The 17491-nt window shown below is 35.7% G+C and overlaps 1 protein-coding gene across 4 annotated transcripts in view; it reads right to left on the reverse strand.

The window, feature by feature from the left end:
• Window positions 1-17491, reverse strand: part of FER (FER tyrosine kinase) — a 164031-nt gene that overhangs the window by 136076 nt on the left and 10464 nt on the right. For all 4 annotated transcript variants that reach the window (XM_066181840.1, XM_066181842.1, XM_066181843.1 and 1 more), the window contains exons 2-5: window positions 14722-14826; window positions 9295-9553; window positions 5407-5580; window positions 2597-2696 (exon numbers count right to left, since the gene is read on the reverse strand). In XM_066181840.1, coding sequence (XP_066037937.1) covers window positions 2597-2696; window positions 5407-5580; window positions 9295-9501 — 481 coding nt within the window. In that variant the 5' untranslated portion in view covers window positions 9502-9553; window positions 14722-14826. The remainder of the gene's footprint in view (window positions 1-2596; window positions 2697-5406; window positions 5581-9294; window positions 9554-14721; window positions 14827-17491) is intronic.

Consider the following 17491-nt stretch of genomic DNA (forward strand, 5'->3'; position numbering starts at 1 on the left):
TCCAAAAATTCCCACCACATGCCTTACCCATTGCCCAAACACTAACAAAACCTGTTATGATTATTCTGTCCTTAACACTTACTATTCTTTCCAATGGTCCTCCTGGTGTTTTCACCAAAAAATGTAAACTCCTGTAGCCCTGCATTAGAGTGTCATTGATTGAAAGTGACTGACCACTTGGCTAGTGCAAAGTGGCACACACAGAAATTCAAGTTTACCTGAGAATACACCCTGATTCCAGAAAATCATAACATCACTTTCCACTGTACAAACTTTGCCAGCCTTTACCCTTATCAGTTAATATCCTCTACTGTGTGTGTTTAGCCCAGAGCTTAATATCACTTTTAACAACCAGAAAACTGGAGAGCAATTCTCTTCACAAGCTAAAGAACCAATTGTACCTCTTTCACTGGCAGTTCTAATAAGCCTACTCTCTCACCAGAAAGTGGCTTTGCTATTCCAAAACAAAGTAGAAAAAGTCACTGCATTTCAAAATCACTACTCTTGCAAAACAGAGACATTTGTCAGACACTACTTTGTCTGACACTCTTTTCCTGGGGACCAGCTAGTACAGCTGCTGCACAAATTTACATGTAACCCCCAGGGTAAAGCTAAAATTGCATGTCCTAAGGGGCAGTTGTCCCCTTCGACTCCAGAGAGGCAAGGCCAGTCACTGTCTTACGGACTAGACTGCCAGAGGAACAGACTCTGTTTAAAACAACATTTTTCATAAATGAACCTGGATGACCACTTTTAACACATGACCTGCGAGAGGTGGTGTCAAAAGATATTCATTTTTTTGTTTAACAAAATGGTTTTCAGCTTATTTTCAATACTTGGTTATGCCCTCTCACTATTCTTGTACGCACTGTTTCTTCTCTCGTTTTCAAGAATTCTTGAAATCCTGAAAAACTGAACCAGTTTATACATTAACAGAAGTAATAGATTTTAATAGCACATAATCTGAATAAACTTGGCTTACTGAATGAAGAATACCCTGGAATAATGAACCATTGTAATTTTAAGATTTCCCTAATTTTTCACTTTACCAGCGAACCAGTTTGACAACTTAAAAGCTCAGAAATGCCATGACTTAAATAAATTCAAGTGGCTCAGCTGACTTGCAGCTGATAAACAACTCTAGTAGCTCATCAAATGCACATGTATTTGTAAACAGGAACAGGGCCTGGGATGCAGCAGCAGAGAAGCAATTCTGCAACTTTTGGGAGAAAAACATTTTTCATTTTTATGGTCATCAGTGTTTGTCAAAACAGACTAACATTACGATTTTAGCAGAAATGAAATTAAGTATGAATTATAATAAGAGAAACATCAGATAAAAGCCTAAAAGAGAAGGTCAAAGAAAACCACAGGAGATAGGTGTCTTAAAAACAATTTATGTTTGCTGTCTATCTGAAGAAACATTAATTCAGTTAATCAAAAACACATCAAAGTATCACAGCTGCTTACAACCAAAGCACTCCTTTATTCCAATGGGAAAGTTTGGTGCTTCAAGAATAGAGAATGACCAGATTGGTAACAGGAAGAGAGGATAAAACAGGCTAAAAATAACACACTAAGATCTGAACATCCTATTTTATATTCCATGATACATACTATATACTCCAATGTTAAGTAGTTACTTGAGAATAAACAGAGTAATCAAATTAAGCTACACACAGCAAATATGGAACTGGATGAAATTAACATCAAAGTATGCATTTTCATTTGTAAGTGTTTATGAACTTCAGTAAAAGAAGAAGAACAGCAGAAGTTCAAGAGTGTTAAGCAAAACTTCTTAACCCCTGCTGTTTCGTCCAAATTTGAGGCAAATCGGGAAAGAAACAATCTCTCCTTACTGAGAGCTACTGTAATTATACTACAACAGAACCAAGAACATTAACTATCATTTAGACACTCATGCAAAACCTTAAGATGGATCTTGGAATTACACTTACATACTGCCATTCAGTCAATTTTCACTACAGGAAGAAAAGAAAATCTTAGAAGGACAGACACATAGGAACAACTGGACGGACACATAGAAACAACTATTAGCAAGATATTTCAATACATAACAGAACAAAGACTCTCTTTTATCTCATCATTCAAGGACAATTCAACAGGAGTCAAAATTCATGCAGATTAAAACACATTATTCCCCAAAAAAAAAAATCTCAGTGTGCAAATGGCTTATTTTCCTCTTTTAGATGAGGCTGAAAAAGGTTTGATGTATTACACTGACAAGAACTGATGCTGATGCCACTGTAGCAACAATAATTATTCACAGGAAAGTAGGCTGCAGCTACAACACAGGTGAGACCAGAGTCCATCTGAGCAATTTAAGATTTCAAAAGCAGCCACTGAAGGAAGGATACAAGAACTTAAAAGAATCACCATTTATATTTTATGAATTTTTAAAAGATTATACCAAGCATACATGATCACAATTAGCCTGGCTTACTTAAGACACTCCATAAGCTTTTACATTGCAATCAAGCACCTCAAAATAAAAAAAAATTACCTTGTTTTAATGTAAGAGTTTAAGCAGGTTTGAAAAAGGAGTTATAAATATATAAAATCAAGTCAATCATACCTTTAGCTACAGCCTCTTTATACTTTTCTTTGGCAGAATTTACTTCTTTTATTAGTTGCCTGTAGCTAGATTTAAGTTTCTCTAGTTCTGTCTTTGTGACCTTTAAGAAAAGAGAAATTTAAAAAGCATTAAAAATACTTACTCTCAACACATTAAAAAACCCATAGCACTAGTAAAACAGAATTCACAGAATTTATTATCAAAAATAAGGATGCTACACTTTCCACTGGCTTGAGAAAATCTTAATAGGATATTGCATGGTGCAATTACACAGTGCAAATTACATGTTGCAAATTACATGGTATAAAATCAAAATCAATAAATGCATGGAAATAAATTAGAGGCGTAAGACACAAATCCCTATTCACATCAATGTCATTAAAAATACATTTAGAAAATCCAGCTAATCATGAACAACATTCCATTTCAATTACAAGGCAAAAAACACATCAAAAAGATGCTTTAACAAATCATACTGGCTTAAAACGTCCTATGCATTGGAAGGCATTTCTTTAGCAGCTAAAAAAGAAGCACAATTTTTAGACATTATACTTCATAAAAATGACTAAGGAACAGCAACTTGGCATTAAATAATCTATCAATTGTAAAACTTAAACCCTTAAAAATGAAAACCAAAACAAGAGCCAAAGAAACCCAAAGAAAAACCCAACTACAGAAGCAACCAATCAAATAAAAAATCTCTAGCATCAAATAGAGCACTGAACATAAAATTTTTGGTCACGAAATTAAAATAAAGTTTTCTTTTCTACACCCAGCATTCATTTAGCTGCGGGGTAACAAAACTAGTGTACTGTTCAGAAATAATCCCAAATCATAAACTTGCAAATGAAAGTCAGTAATGAACCAGCCATCACAAGACCAAAATAAGCTAGCATATATTATAAGAAAAACAAAAAATCCTGACAAAAAAACCCCAAACAAACAAAACAAAACAGAAAACAACAACAACAACAAAAAAAAACCAACCCAGAAAAATAGTCTTCAACTGGAAAATCATTAACTATAGGAAGAGAAATTATTAACTAATTTTAATGGAAGTGCTTCTCTCAGTGAACGTGTAGAAAAACTAGTTCATTCTACAGAAAAACTGTTCCTCTTGCAGCTGGCAGGAAGAAGGCTGAAGTTCATCATTTTGCCTTTTTTTCATGAGGCAAGGCCCAGATAACACTAAAGGAGCTGCACAGACACTGATGTTCACAAACTTTGCATACTGTCCAGGGATATAATCAGCATTTTACCTCTGTGCATAATAAAAGCAGAAATAATATCACAGAACGTGAGAAGTATTTTGAACTTCAGGGAATCATTCTCAAAGTGCCCCAGGTACACAAAACCTTGAATGTCAACTAACAATAGGAGAACACTATTCAAATATTTCTTTGCAAAATCAGGAAGGGGGGAAAAAAGAAAACAAACCTAAAAAACCTCAAGCCAAACAACAATGCAAGCTTAATCAGCAGGATGCAAAATACTTTCATGGCTATGTAGCCCATAATTAAATAAAGTCAATATGGTTTGTAATAATCTTTTGGCAAGTGCTCAATATGCATTATGGGTTTTTTTAAAAGTCTTATTTTAAAAGACATATTTATTAGATGTTTTATTCCAGTTTGGCCTGTTAACAGAAAACAAAACATTGCACAGTCTCTTTTCAAAGTATACCTCAGCTTCCAACAGTCTTACTTCATTCAGACTCTTTTTCTTATCTTTCTTTTCCTCTTTCTGCAATTTTTCATAACTTCTATTATTTCTAACACATGCTACCAGTTTTTCCTCTTCTTCCATCCCGGCTTTTTTGAGATGCACCAATTCATAAGTAGCAGCAAGTGATTGTTTGGCTTGAAATGTTATCAGATAATGACAGCCTACTGACCATGCATCAAAAAAGGCATCCCTTTTTTGATGCATGGTCCCTGCTTGGCGAAAATGCCAAGATTCTAGCATGTTATGCAAGCAATCTTACTAGAACCAATGTATTTAACTTAAAATAGTCTCAGTTTGAATACAGAACAGCCCCAATTTCTTCTCATAACGGGCCCAAGAATCTTTTACTCATCAATCCATGACAGTGTTACTGCTTTACTCAGATGTTACATTTTAATTACACTACCTCAAACCCCAAGTTCTCGGCCAGAAGAAAGAAGAAACAGTGCTTTTCCTTCTCTCAGTAGACCTTTCAGACTATCACTCTGATTTATGACATCTGTAGCTAAATTTCCCCCAGAGTATCTGAATGAAACTGTGATTTCTGTCATCTTTACTGACAAGATAGAGCACTTGGAACACAAGCAGGACAACAGATATGTCATGGAAAACACTGAATAGTTTCATCTGCAGTCTCAATGTTCGGTTTCCACCTGCTTTATATTTTAGAACAGGGACTAGAACACTATTTTTTTTGTCCCCACTCAAAAGAGTCTGGACTGCCAAGAGCACTCATTAACAAAAGTTTACAGTGCCCTGGTCACATGAATGTCTAGAGTGGAATTAGAACAGAAAAAAGAGATGGAATAGAGAAGTGTCACACAAGAATTACCCACTACTAGAAGAGTATTTCCAGTGCTATCTGTCCATAGAAATTCGTATGGAAGAAATTTTTCCAACTTTGCGTTGTCGGCCAGCAGGAAAGAAAAACTGTGTAGAAGACTACTAAAATTTAAACTAAGCATTCTCCTTATCACCCACTGCACTTTTACCACAGCATGAACAAAAACAAAAAAAATCTACTTTTAATATTTTTAAACATAGATAACTATAATTAATTTATCAAGCAAAGATGAATAAAATACCTTGTACATCTCTGCTTCAATCTGTTGATGAACACCTACAAAACTTTTCTTAACTTGCTGCTTATCTTTGATCATCATCGTAAGCCTATGCAAGGGCCCAGAGTTAAGGTCCTCTGCATGTGTCTTCATTATTTTGCTCAGCTGTTCCGTTTGTTGGACCACGAGCAACCAAGACTGTAAAAAAGTCAGAACAGAAAAGCACTTTCAGCTTTATTTATTTCAGCTCACAAATAACCAAACAATTAATAAGAACTGTGGGAAAAGATGCATCATTGTTTAAAAAAATCCAGTAAAATAACTATTTTTAAGCTTACCCAAATGCATTTGAGATCCTCCTCCAACAGCAGAATCATGCCTCAACCCTACTCAAAAAGTCATAAAAATGCACCAGAGACAAAAATACAGCCTTGAATGTTCACCCTTCAGCACTGTCCTAGTATTTCTGAACAACAAAGAGAGCACTGCAATCTTACTTTCTTTTAAATATACCCCCAACGGCCCTGAGAACCATGTTCTTACATCCCTTGTCCTGCAGTTTCTCCCCACAGTTGCTCTGCCCAAGCTGACTTCCAGCTTTTTCTGTATATCTGACACCAATATGCATTTGAGGGGCGGTGGTTTAAGGGGATACCATTACATCAGCTGCTTCACACAGCAGCATCCCTCAGGCCACCAATACCAAAGCACAAACAAACATAACACTCATCTGTCTCATCCTTCTGTTCCCTTTCTTTAACAGCTTTCTTGGACATTCTGTCAGTTTTCAGGACAGTTTAATGTGCTGTGTGTGGCTTTGAATACAGATACACATCTAGACATATCACAGACACAAAATGTGAAATTAAACTTCAGTTCAAATAAAAGCCTTCATTACCCTCAAGATTGCTGTCACACATTGGACTCCCTAAAGATAACTCCCTGACAATGAATGCTGTGTTATAGCTAAGATTTAAGAGTGGCTACATGCCACAGAATTACAAGATTTTAAAGGCAGCTAGCATGTGAGTTTTATTGGCATTTATCTTACTCTTACTAAAACAGAAATCAGCCTGAGATAAAAACTTCAGAAAATAAATTCGTTTCTTAGCTTTGGGGTTTCTTTATATCCTGCATACAAACATATATGCCTAATATTTCCAACCCTACATGACAATGTTGTAACAGAAACTGGATTCTAGGAAAAAACAATTGTCAAAAGACAATTGACTCCCCTATATATTGGACTATCTTTAACATTTCCTCCAGCTTGTAAATATCCCACAGATTGGCACAGAGCTATCTAGACAACTTAAAAGTGTGATGTTATAAAACGCCAAGGCCTAAAGCTTCCCTGTCATGGCTGGAGACCATTTCAGAAGCCATACTGCAAAGCTGCATAGGATAAAACAGCACTGAACACTTGTGTGAGAAGAGTGGGCCTTTGTGGTTACAGAAGAGTTCACAAAAGTGCTCTCAGAGGTGAAAAAGCAGTCAGAGTCATTCGTTTTCCATAAGGCTGACTTATTACTGATGAGACAACTACTGTTTTAACCCTAAAAAATCACACCAAATCATTTTTCAACAGCAGAGGTATTCTAAGGAAATGCTTAGTTTACAATTCACTAAATGAGCTTAAATAAGCCAGAAACATAGCAATTATTTCCCTTTCTATTAAAAAAATCATTTGCGTATTTCCCTGTTCGTCACATTACTCTTTTCATCAGGAAAAGATGAAAGTGATGTTTCCATAGGGAAATAGTAGTAAAGCAGGATTTCTGTGTTTTGTATGATTACATTTTATTATCCTAAATTAGGAGAAGGTAAAGTGAAAATACTTCAATATTAGAGATTTATATGGGACAAAAAAGCTGGGTGGGAACAGCAGAAAAGGTAAAGCATTTCTTTCCACAAAAAATTATCACAATCCAACAAATGCAATAAAATACATTCTTGTTTGATTTAACACAATTTTTCAGACCTATACACATACAAAAGAGTAGTCTGGAAGCCCTTAAAAACACCTCTTTTCTAGCATTACTAGTTGCTGCTAGTATGCCTTTCAGCAAGTTTGTTGTCTCCACATGGAAAAAAACAGAAGACAGATTTTCCCAAACACCATTTCTCTCTAAGTGGTCACTCTTACACTTAGGGATCAAAACAAAACAAAGGAAACAACCACAACAACAAAACCAAACAAACAAAGCCCATGGAAAAACTAAACAGCTTGTTATTGGGTTTTAATGACACAAAATGCCAAATAATACAATACCAAACACAGGTATTTTACATCTTAGAAAATGTAAGAAACTAGACTCATGTCCTATAATATTTGCATCATTCTTTGGTTCTGTAAAATGACAGGAAGAGAGAAAAAAAAATCACAAAAAAGATGAAATTAGAATGAGATTAGTAAATAAATCAGTAATCCAGGCTTTTCAACTGCCAAAACCAGTAAGATAACATGTCACTACACAACTTCAAAATCCAAGGCATCAGTGAAATTTTAAGGCAAGCCCATACAAACGATCTGTCAGTCCCTATGAATATTTTTTGCTATTATATAAAAACATAGATATCAGAGATGAGACTTAGCAAAAAATTACACCTCCTTATGAGAAAAAACAAAGGGAATGAAAATGATGCTGAAGAACAATTTGAGCGACTCTGTTCAAAACAAGATTTCAAAATGTGACATGCACGCCTCTTTTCAAGCCAAAAAGAACATGGCTTAAGTCAGATCTCCAGATTCTTTTAATTTCTCTGCTCTCAAGAAGTGCTCATGTTATGAACATGAATTGTCCTAGACTGAGATACCTATGTGAAGGTCAATGGTTGTTTATACATTATAATTCTAAATACCTGCTGCCAATGGGAAAAAGGGCAGTATTTCAATTTACAAGGCAAGAATTATTGTGGGGGAGGGAAGCAACAACAGAACATGTTATATATAAACAGAGCACAATTCTGAAGCAGCCCAGCTATAGCAGCACAGCTTTCCAGTCACACACAGCCACTTTAACCCTGTATACATCCATCCATCCATCCATCCATCCAAGGCACAGTCCTGTTCCTAATGCTACACCACAGCCACTGTCCAAGCAGCCACCCCATAAGCCCACAACATAAAACCTGCTTTGCCGAGAATTTAACCTGACCCAGAAAGGGTGTTTTCCTGCAGAGAAAAAATGAGGATTCATGCCAGAGTGAAGGCACTGTGTAACCACTGCTAGAGAACAAGGGCCAAGAACTGAATAAGCCATCAAAACAGAACAGTCTTCTTATGTTAGTAGAGAATCCAGGTCTGGAGTAAAACTTTCAAACAGGTGGTAAAGGAAGTTTGCTTCATCATAACATTTACTTGGACTTGCTCTAAATCTGAAAACCAGTAATTTGGAGAACAGACAGCCTTACCTTTTTAAAAAATCAACACAGTTATTTTAAACAGAATGCAAAATAACCTCACAATTACAAGAAACATCCTGAATTAATGTTTGGTTTTCACAACACATGCTGCAGTGTGAGTAACAGCTGGAATGTTAGGCTTTGCCTTGGTTTCCTGGCATTTTTCTATTTCTGTCACCAATTCTATATAACCTAAAACCATAGTTCCTATCTTAAAAGAAGAGGTTACTATAGCATACTTGATTTTCAAAGCACTAAAAGTAGCAGGCTCAACCCATTTAAGTAAAATACTGAATTTCGAAAATCAGGATTGATTCTAATTCAATTAATTTTTTCAAAGCAAGACTAGACTTCAACTTTTGCATATTTCACTGAGAAACTAAAACCATCCATTTTAAATACTTTGGCAACATTAACGCTCAAGAAACTGAATGGATAGGAATCAAACTCAAACCAAAAACATAAAAATAAACCCAGAACTCAAGGATATTCCAAATTCAGACTTACCTTGGACACATTGCTGATATAATCCAATTGACAAGCGCTCTCTTTATCTACTTGGTTACAGAGATTCTGTAAAGTGGATGCATATTCTTTATCACTTTTTACTCTCATTACCATAAATTTCTTCACTGTTTCCAGTAGTCGTAGTTCCCAGTCCTGCAGTTTTAATAAAGCATCATGCGAATACTTCAGGTCACCTCCAAACCCCATTTTTTAAGGCACGATATACTAGACAGGGGAAAATACAGGCTCTTCACCACATCTGAAAGGGGAACAAAACCGATGAGAGATTATCAAAAAAAAACCTGGTGAGATAAAGTGCAACTATTGATGCCCAAACCCTTAAATAACCTAATCATAAGATTAACCACATACATTTACCTCCTCAGTACAAACTGAAAGGAGGCTCGGAGCACTGTTTTGAACAACAAACTCTGACTGAAAAAGATTTCAGCCTTAGAACTGCTCTCCAGTTCCCACTTCTGCAAAAACATCCCTCCCTAACTTAAAGTACAGAAAATATAACAGCATCTAAAACAAACACTAAAGATCAATCTACATATTTAATCAAATAACTACAGCTAACAGAATCTCCAGACAAGCTGCTAACTGTACTTTTCTATTCCTGTTGACCTGAAACATTTCTCATTTTTACTGTCCTAAGAGCACAGAAAAATCCAAATAAAACACCTGCTCTCAGGCATTGCATCTGTGGGAAATTGGTAACTATCTAGAATCTAGTTTGCTCCTAAACCCTGTGTTAACAGGCCATTAAACTTGTAGGTTGAACCTCCCAAAAAACAGAAAATACCCCAAAGCAGGTTTCCCATCCAACCATACACTAGTCCTCTGAGTCAGAGTTCTTTAGTTCAAACCATTTTATCCTAGGACAGTCCAGGCTTTCTGTACCAAATTGACATAAAATAAGATACATGAACAGATAAAATATGCTGCCTTATGAAATACTGCAGCAGAACCAAAGGTCAAAGACACATTTCTAGAGTTAGCTCTGAAATACCTGCATCTGATGCTAATAAACACAGAGCTACATTATGGAAGAGCTGCAACCACACAAAGAAGTCATTCCTACACACTTGCACAGGTTTTGTAATGTGGGCTGAACCCTTTTTCTGTGTACACACTAACTACCTGTTCCTATACCAACCAGGTTCAACTAAGTAAGATAAACTTACATGAACTGCAGTGCAGCCATAGCCTGTATACTGCCTATTCACTAATTCCTGCACTACAGCAGTCTTGGTTCTTTTTAACACAAAAATCCCAATTTCTTCACAGGCTTTACACATTACCACTTAAATTAGCAGTGTTCTAAAAACATTAATAAATTTATTTTCCTAGCAGTCTATTTAGAGAAGTAGGACTAATATTCTTATTTTACATTTAGAACTGAGACACATAAACTAATGTCAACACTGTGGCAGCTTGTATCAGTATGTCCAAGGCTTAAAGACAGACTTTTCAGAGTGCCTAGCATTTTTAGCATGTTAGGTATTCAGAAAAAATAAATATGTTACAGGCTTCAGTTACTGCACAACAGTTCTGAAGATTTTGCAAATCAGAACTTCAAGCAGCCTCTGAAATTAGACTCATGTACTACATGTTTATTCTTAGAACACAAACCATGCTAAACAACAAAACAAAAATCCAATAAAGAAAACTAGAAAGTGACACATTGCTATGTATCTACACAATACAGACAAGTCAAGGCTTTATGAGTAACTGCCTTTAAGCTTTCATAAGCTCTTTAATTTGAGGCTGTGTATTTCAGTCAGAATTATTCCTGATGGCTAGGAATTCAGTCATACACAGCAACAGTAGATAGTTTATATTGCTGTATTTATGAACTATGTAATTATTACTAACATTAATGAGACTACCTCCACAGTTAAAATTCAGGAACACTCTTTCAGAAACACAAACATTTTAGTAACATGAACCAAAGAAAAAAATCTTAAAGCCCGTTTATTAACATGGCTAAAGGTGCACTAGTGAATTTTTGATGCCCTTTAGATCTAGATCCACTTTTATGACTTCTCATTTTTCTCCTACCCCATTTTAGCACATTACCTAATTCTCCCAGCACAATACCCATGAGAAAAGACAGTATCCTTGTTCTCTTACATCCAGATTCAGAAGAGATGGGAATTGAATTTCGCAGTGACGTTTGGCCTTGTGTCATGAATAAAGTAATGGCTTGCTTGCTTTTACCCGAGCCTGTTTTTCACTGAGAGGCAGTATGGCAAGGGAAGGAGGAAATATTCTCAGCATGTCATATTTCAGTCTGCTTCGAGTGACTTACAAAGCAGCCACAGGATTACAAAAATCAATAGAACAAAAGACCCAACATTACCTCATTCCAGCCTGATAAGTTGCTCTTCATGAAACGGGAATCAGATTTTTTCTAATTCTATTATTAGATGCCTGTATATATCGGCAAAAATTGTACACACACTGGACTCCAGTCTTTGTTTTAAATTATTTTTTTCACAGTGACAGAAGCAGCACACCAAAAAATTGTTTTGCAAAAGTGGTAAAATTCTGATTTGCTAAAACTAACAAGCATAGAGACACAGAACTGATGTTCTGAGTTCTTCCCAGATGGGTAAGTCAGCTGCCATGTGACTTCCATGTAAATTAAGAAAATGTACAATCAAGACATCCAGCCAAATTCAAGTGCTTTATTGTGGAGGCAAAGAAGTGGTGAAGAAGTATTCAAGACCTAAGCCACTTAAGTTAAGTTTTGATAAGCTAAAAACCAATTCTGTCACTTAAAACCACTTCTGATTTTTAAATTGTTTTTAATACTTTTAAATAACTGAAAACAGTACAGATCACACAGTCACTAGTTCGAAGTCAGAACTGTAAGATTTACCAAATACATGAACACACAATCTGATTTTCAAATACTCTTAAAAAACACAAGCCCATTTTGAAAGAACAGTGCTCAAAAAGACAATATCTGGCACCAATACAGACAGGTATTTTTCCAAGATTGGTATCTCCCTTGCTAGTGATCACAGATGGGATGACAGCTGCCTTACAGGGTCAGACCAATAGAACAGTGTTCCAGTCAGAAGCAACCTACAGCGATCACCTGGGCACAGTGATGCATTTAGATCAGCCCTGTGTCTCCAACAAGGCACCAGAAGATGTTTACAAACAGCAAACTAGCTGGGCTGCTATTCATGGTGTGATGCTCCCTGTGCTTCCCCATGTTCACAGCTACTATATTATGAAATACTAATAATATTCCCACATTTTTGGCTTTACCATACATTAAAATACTGACACTGAAAGATGAAGATTTCCAGACAGATTTTGTAATCAGACTACTGGCAAAATTGAGAGATCAGCAAAGATAGGAAAATCTGAAACCAGAAAAGATTTAATGTGAAACTGGTATAAGATAAGGAGAGTTTGAGACACCAACATACTTTCTTCTCTGATGTTCAGATGTTCAAAAGATGAAAAAACAGTGTGAGAGCTATTCGGGGGGGTGGGGGGGGTGGGGGGGTGGAATTCTCAAAAAAACATGGGAGAGTATTTTATCTTAACAGAAAAACCAGAAATGGCAAATGTTTCAAAACAAGCTAGATGGAGAAGTGATAATAACAAACATGATATGCTAAATTCATATAGAAAAAAATCCTTCAGGAATTGCTTTACTCTTAATGTGAACAGATTTCATCTGCTTCTGGTAGACACCCATGAGGTTTATCTCTTTTTTGACAGGTGAACTAAGGTTGCATAATTTGACATGCCAGTGAAGTTTCAAAGAGAATTGTAGCACATTTTGTAAAAGCAGTAAAATATCACTACCACCAAATAAGACAAAGGAGTTTCAGCTATTTTTTGTTTATTTTGAAATATAAGATTGATACAGACATATAGACATAGATACATATGGCTAAAAAAAAAGTACTGTACATGTAAATTAGTCAAAAAACATTTGTTAAGCTTAGGAGTAAAATATGCTTCACCATCAATTCCAAGAAAGTAGGACTTACTTTCTTTATAGTGTTGTGCTCAAAACAATGAACTAATCATTCACATTCACAGGAAGTACACATAGAATGTACATTTAATAAGATAGTGTGAAGGAGCAACCAGATCTCAAACTGTTCTAAATTTAAGCAGAGTTACCAAAGACAATTTAAAATTTCTCTCAACCACCAACACAGTGGTTGCAGTCAGATTCTAAACAAATCAATGCTAAATTTCGTCAGCCTAATAGCGAGAAGCTTCAATGCTAGTCACACAATCCTTCAATATTGTAACATTCCCTTCAGGAAATAAAGCCAGTATTCCAGTTAGTCATCCTCCTGGATTCCAGCAGCAACTCTGAAGAAAGTAGTTTCCATAACCAATGTACATTTAATTTAAAGATTGCAATTTGTCTGTGACACATTAAAGTGGCCATGCTGTGTCAGACCAAACGTCCTGTGTCTGACACTGACTGAAATCAAATGAGCAAGGAGAACAGAGCATGTACAATGCAATACTTTCACAAAATGCTCTCCTACGCTTATAACAATTGGCACCTTCTATTACATACTGCCATCAATTATATCCAAGGTTGTGAATGATAATCTTAAAATAATGATGGATCTACATGCATCAGCTAGAATTTGTGGTTTCACAGAACCAGTGAACCAAGTTTAGGCAACTAAAAAACTACAAACCCAGAAAGCACACCTGGGACCCAGTTAAATTTGGAATAGCAAAGCACATCACAGATCTGGATTCTCTCAATCTTCATATGGTATGAATTTAGACTGCTCCTAAATCTGCATAGGCTCCAAATCATAGAGAATACAGAATGTCTTTTATTTTGCAAACACTTTCTAAAAACATTAAAAATATGTCAAAATCAGAAAAGAAAGAGTATTTGGATTCCGGAGACAAATCCTCAAAATCAAGGCTCCTGTACCGAACTAAAAGAATTTTTACAATAGATTATCAAAATGTTAGACAGTCCTTCTCAATTTCTCAATGTGAGGCTTACAGTAGTTATATTCCATTAAAATAATTAAATAAATCATTCTTAGGGCTCCATCCACACGTTAAACAAAAACTAGACAGTCAAACAATTCACATTTATGTTAGTGTAGTATCTATTCCTGGAATGCACAAGACCATAAAACACAAAACACATGCTCTACCTACCATTTGTTTACACTAATCACATATCCATAAGACCATCTTTGTACGCATGGATATGATGTATACAACATAAACTAGTAAAACTAATCCTTTTGCAGAGCTTTTGCCAACAATAATCATCTGAAGTGGTAATACAAGTTAGCCTGATTATTTCAAAGTTGATTTGAAATACAGGTCCACTCAAAGCAAAGCAGGCAGCTAATTTTCAGGAAGGCTTTTCTGCAAAGCATAACTTAGCTCACATACCTTAAAAGTTTTCCTTCAGAAATGTCCTTTAGTACAGTTTTCCTATGCCAGCAGCTACTTCACCTACTGAAATACACCTTTTTTTTTTTTCCTTTTCTGGGGACTCTGTGAAAGAAAAACATATAAAACTTCTTTTTACTATTCTCAGCATTTTCAAATACATTGCAAAATTCAAACTTAGGTAAGCTGTCCTGCATTTTCAGATTATTACCAGAAGCCAGCTGGTTTGTTGCCTTTTTTTTAAGACAGTTCAACTAAAAGAAAAGAGCAGATTTCTCAAATGACTGCTAGTATTAGTAAGCCACCACTTCATACACATAATTTTGAGTGAAGAAATAATTTTGCCTCTACACGTGTAATAGAAGATTTTTTTTAAGTTCTTGGAATTCCTTATGGTAAGTGCATTGTAGGTGAAAAACTACCCTTGGTAAAACAAAAACAGAAACCCATTAATAAGGAAAATGAAAGCATGGAGGGCCAAAGTTTGTTATATGAAACAAGTTAGTAGTGGTATTTTCATAAAAGTGGAAGAAAACAAGTGGCAACAAGGGAAAGAAACCACTCAAGACACATAAATTTCTATCTGCCTCCAACTACTCTAATATCTAGAAAAGTAAGAGATCAGGAAGTTAGGATGATTAGCAGAACCAAAATTTTAAGTTTTAGCTCTGTACTGCAATTCAGGTGAAGAAAACTGATACAGAAGGGTTTTGAGGTTTATATTAGGGGGAAAAAAAAAGTTTGAATTTTAAAAATGGTAAGGAACAAGATTTGCACTCAGCTTTTAAGTGCAAGATATACTATATAATCTCTACATGTGGACCCATGATAAGCATTCACTCACAGTCTCAAGCTAGAACTTCAGATGAGATATCCCATAACAGTTTAGCAGTGCCCTCATAGAAAAATCACATAAAGCAAAACTGAGAGACACTGTGTAGGGGTGAAGAAAGCAAAACTATTTTCCAAATCTCCGTTATTTAAAACAAAGCACTGATCACAGACACATTTATAAAATCTTACGAAGGGACACTCTTAGTTCATATTCCAGCAGACATTATTTAGTATTTCTTCCTGTTACTTAGTGACGTCTGAGAAACAAAGAACTGCCTAATATAAATACCAAACTTCTATTCTCCATGACCAAAAATAGACAAGACTAAGTGATGCTAAGATTCAGGCACTGGAAAGGAACAGCAGCTATGCAAGCAAATATGAAAGGAGAAAAAAAAAAAAAAATGCAGGAGGTTACAAACATTATAAAATTCATTACATTTCTAAAAAACAGATATAAAATCATTTGTTCCAAAGTTGCAAAGCCCAAGGGAAAGTCTCCACTAGCAAAAAGTACAAGCAGGAGCAAAACATCAGAGTAAATTTGGCTCCAGTCTTTCTAACACAAGTACAAACTGGGTGGAAAGACCAGACTGTCACTGGACAGGAACACAAGTCCAAATCCCCGTTCAAATGGGACTCATGAAAGTGGAACAAACATCACCACCAGCACCTGGGCACATTCAAGTTTCAAAGAGATGTTAAGAATTGGATGTGGTAAAATGAAGCCCTTAAAAAAGTTCCATTTATCAAATGAAACAACAGATTGGAGCCACTACAACACAGAAATGTTCTATCTTCTGCTTCCTGAACACAAAGAATGAACATACCCTTTTTTTTTCTTCTTTTTAAAGAACTACTCTGTCACATATTTTAGAGTGGAGAATTTTGTTTGTCAGTATAAAAATTAAATGAAAACGCAACTTTTCTTTAGAATTCCAGTTACTACTGACTTTATACCTGTGTGCATCTTTTTCATCTGCACACAGGTCATTAGTAGAACTTAAAGCTAGTAATGCAAGTCCAATATGGGTCTAATTGATAGGCACACACTACCTAGTACACAGAAGCATAATAAAAGCTTCCCAGTGAATTGCACAGCCATCTGTCAGAGGACAATAAAATCTCAAAAAACTCGCACTGCTATTTCTGAGCTCAAACATAGGAGAATCTGATAGTTACAAACATCTTGCTACCTCAATGCAATTATCCACTAGCTAATGAAAATATAAAAGACAAATTTATAACAAGATAAAGACAGCACAGAAAACCTAGATGACCTGTTTTTTTTCCGAAATTACTACCAAGAAAGTTAATAAGATCCTCTTTAGATTTATGACATATAAGGCATTTTCTAAAAATGAAGCATCCAAGAAGCAAGTGAAAATACCAAAATAATAGTAAGAATTCACCAGAGTCAGATGCTATTGAGCCAAAGCATTGAAGCATCAGCTATCAAATCTCCAAATTACCGATTCCACAAAAATTTAGGCTTAAGGTGAGCCAAGCAAAGAAGAATCGAGAGTTGAAAATAAATCAAACTTTTTTCAGATGTGACAAGGCAATCTGAAGAAGCACAGCACAGTCTGACTCTGATACTGCACAAGGTGGTTAAAACCATGACTAAGAATCTGTAGACTAGGAAAAAAAGAAAAAAAAAAACAAAAACAACAACAACAAAAAATAAAACTAACAAACAACAAAACAACAGCTTTTGCAGAGCAAAATTATGTTTCACAACATGAAGAGCTCTGTGAAAGCATCAAGGATCCTGTGTGAAAAGGTGTTGGAAGTAAGAAGTGTCTGATGATGTCTGATAGAAAGGTACTAGAGAACTGAAGACCTTGCAGGGTAATACTTAAGAGACAAAGACTGACAGGGGAGAGAGCTCAAACACCTCACCATAATATGTGCCAGGACTTGGGCTGCTCTTCAG

Source organism: Chamaea fasciata, unplaced genomic scaffold (assembly GCF_029207755.1).
Source record: "Chamaea fasciata isolate MVZ Bird 193981 ecotype frontalis unplaced genomic scaffold, bChaFas1.0.hap1 SCAF_4, whole genome shotgun sequence".
Classification (NCBI taxonomy): Eukaryota; Metazoa; Chordata; class Aves; order Passeriformes; family Sylviidae; genus Chamaea; species Chamaea fasciata.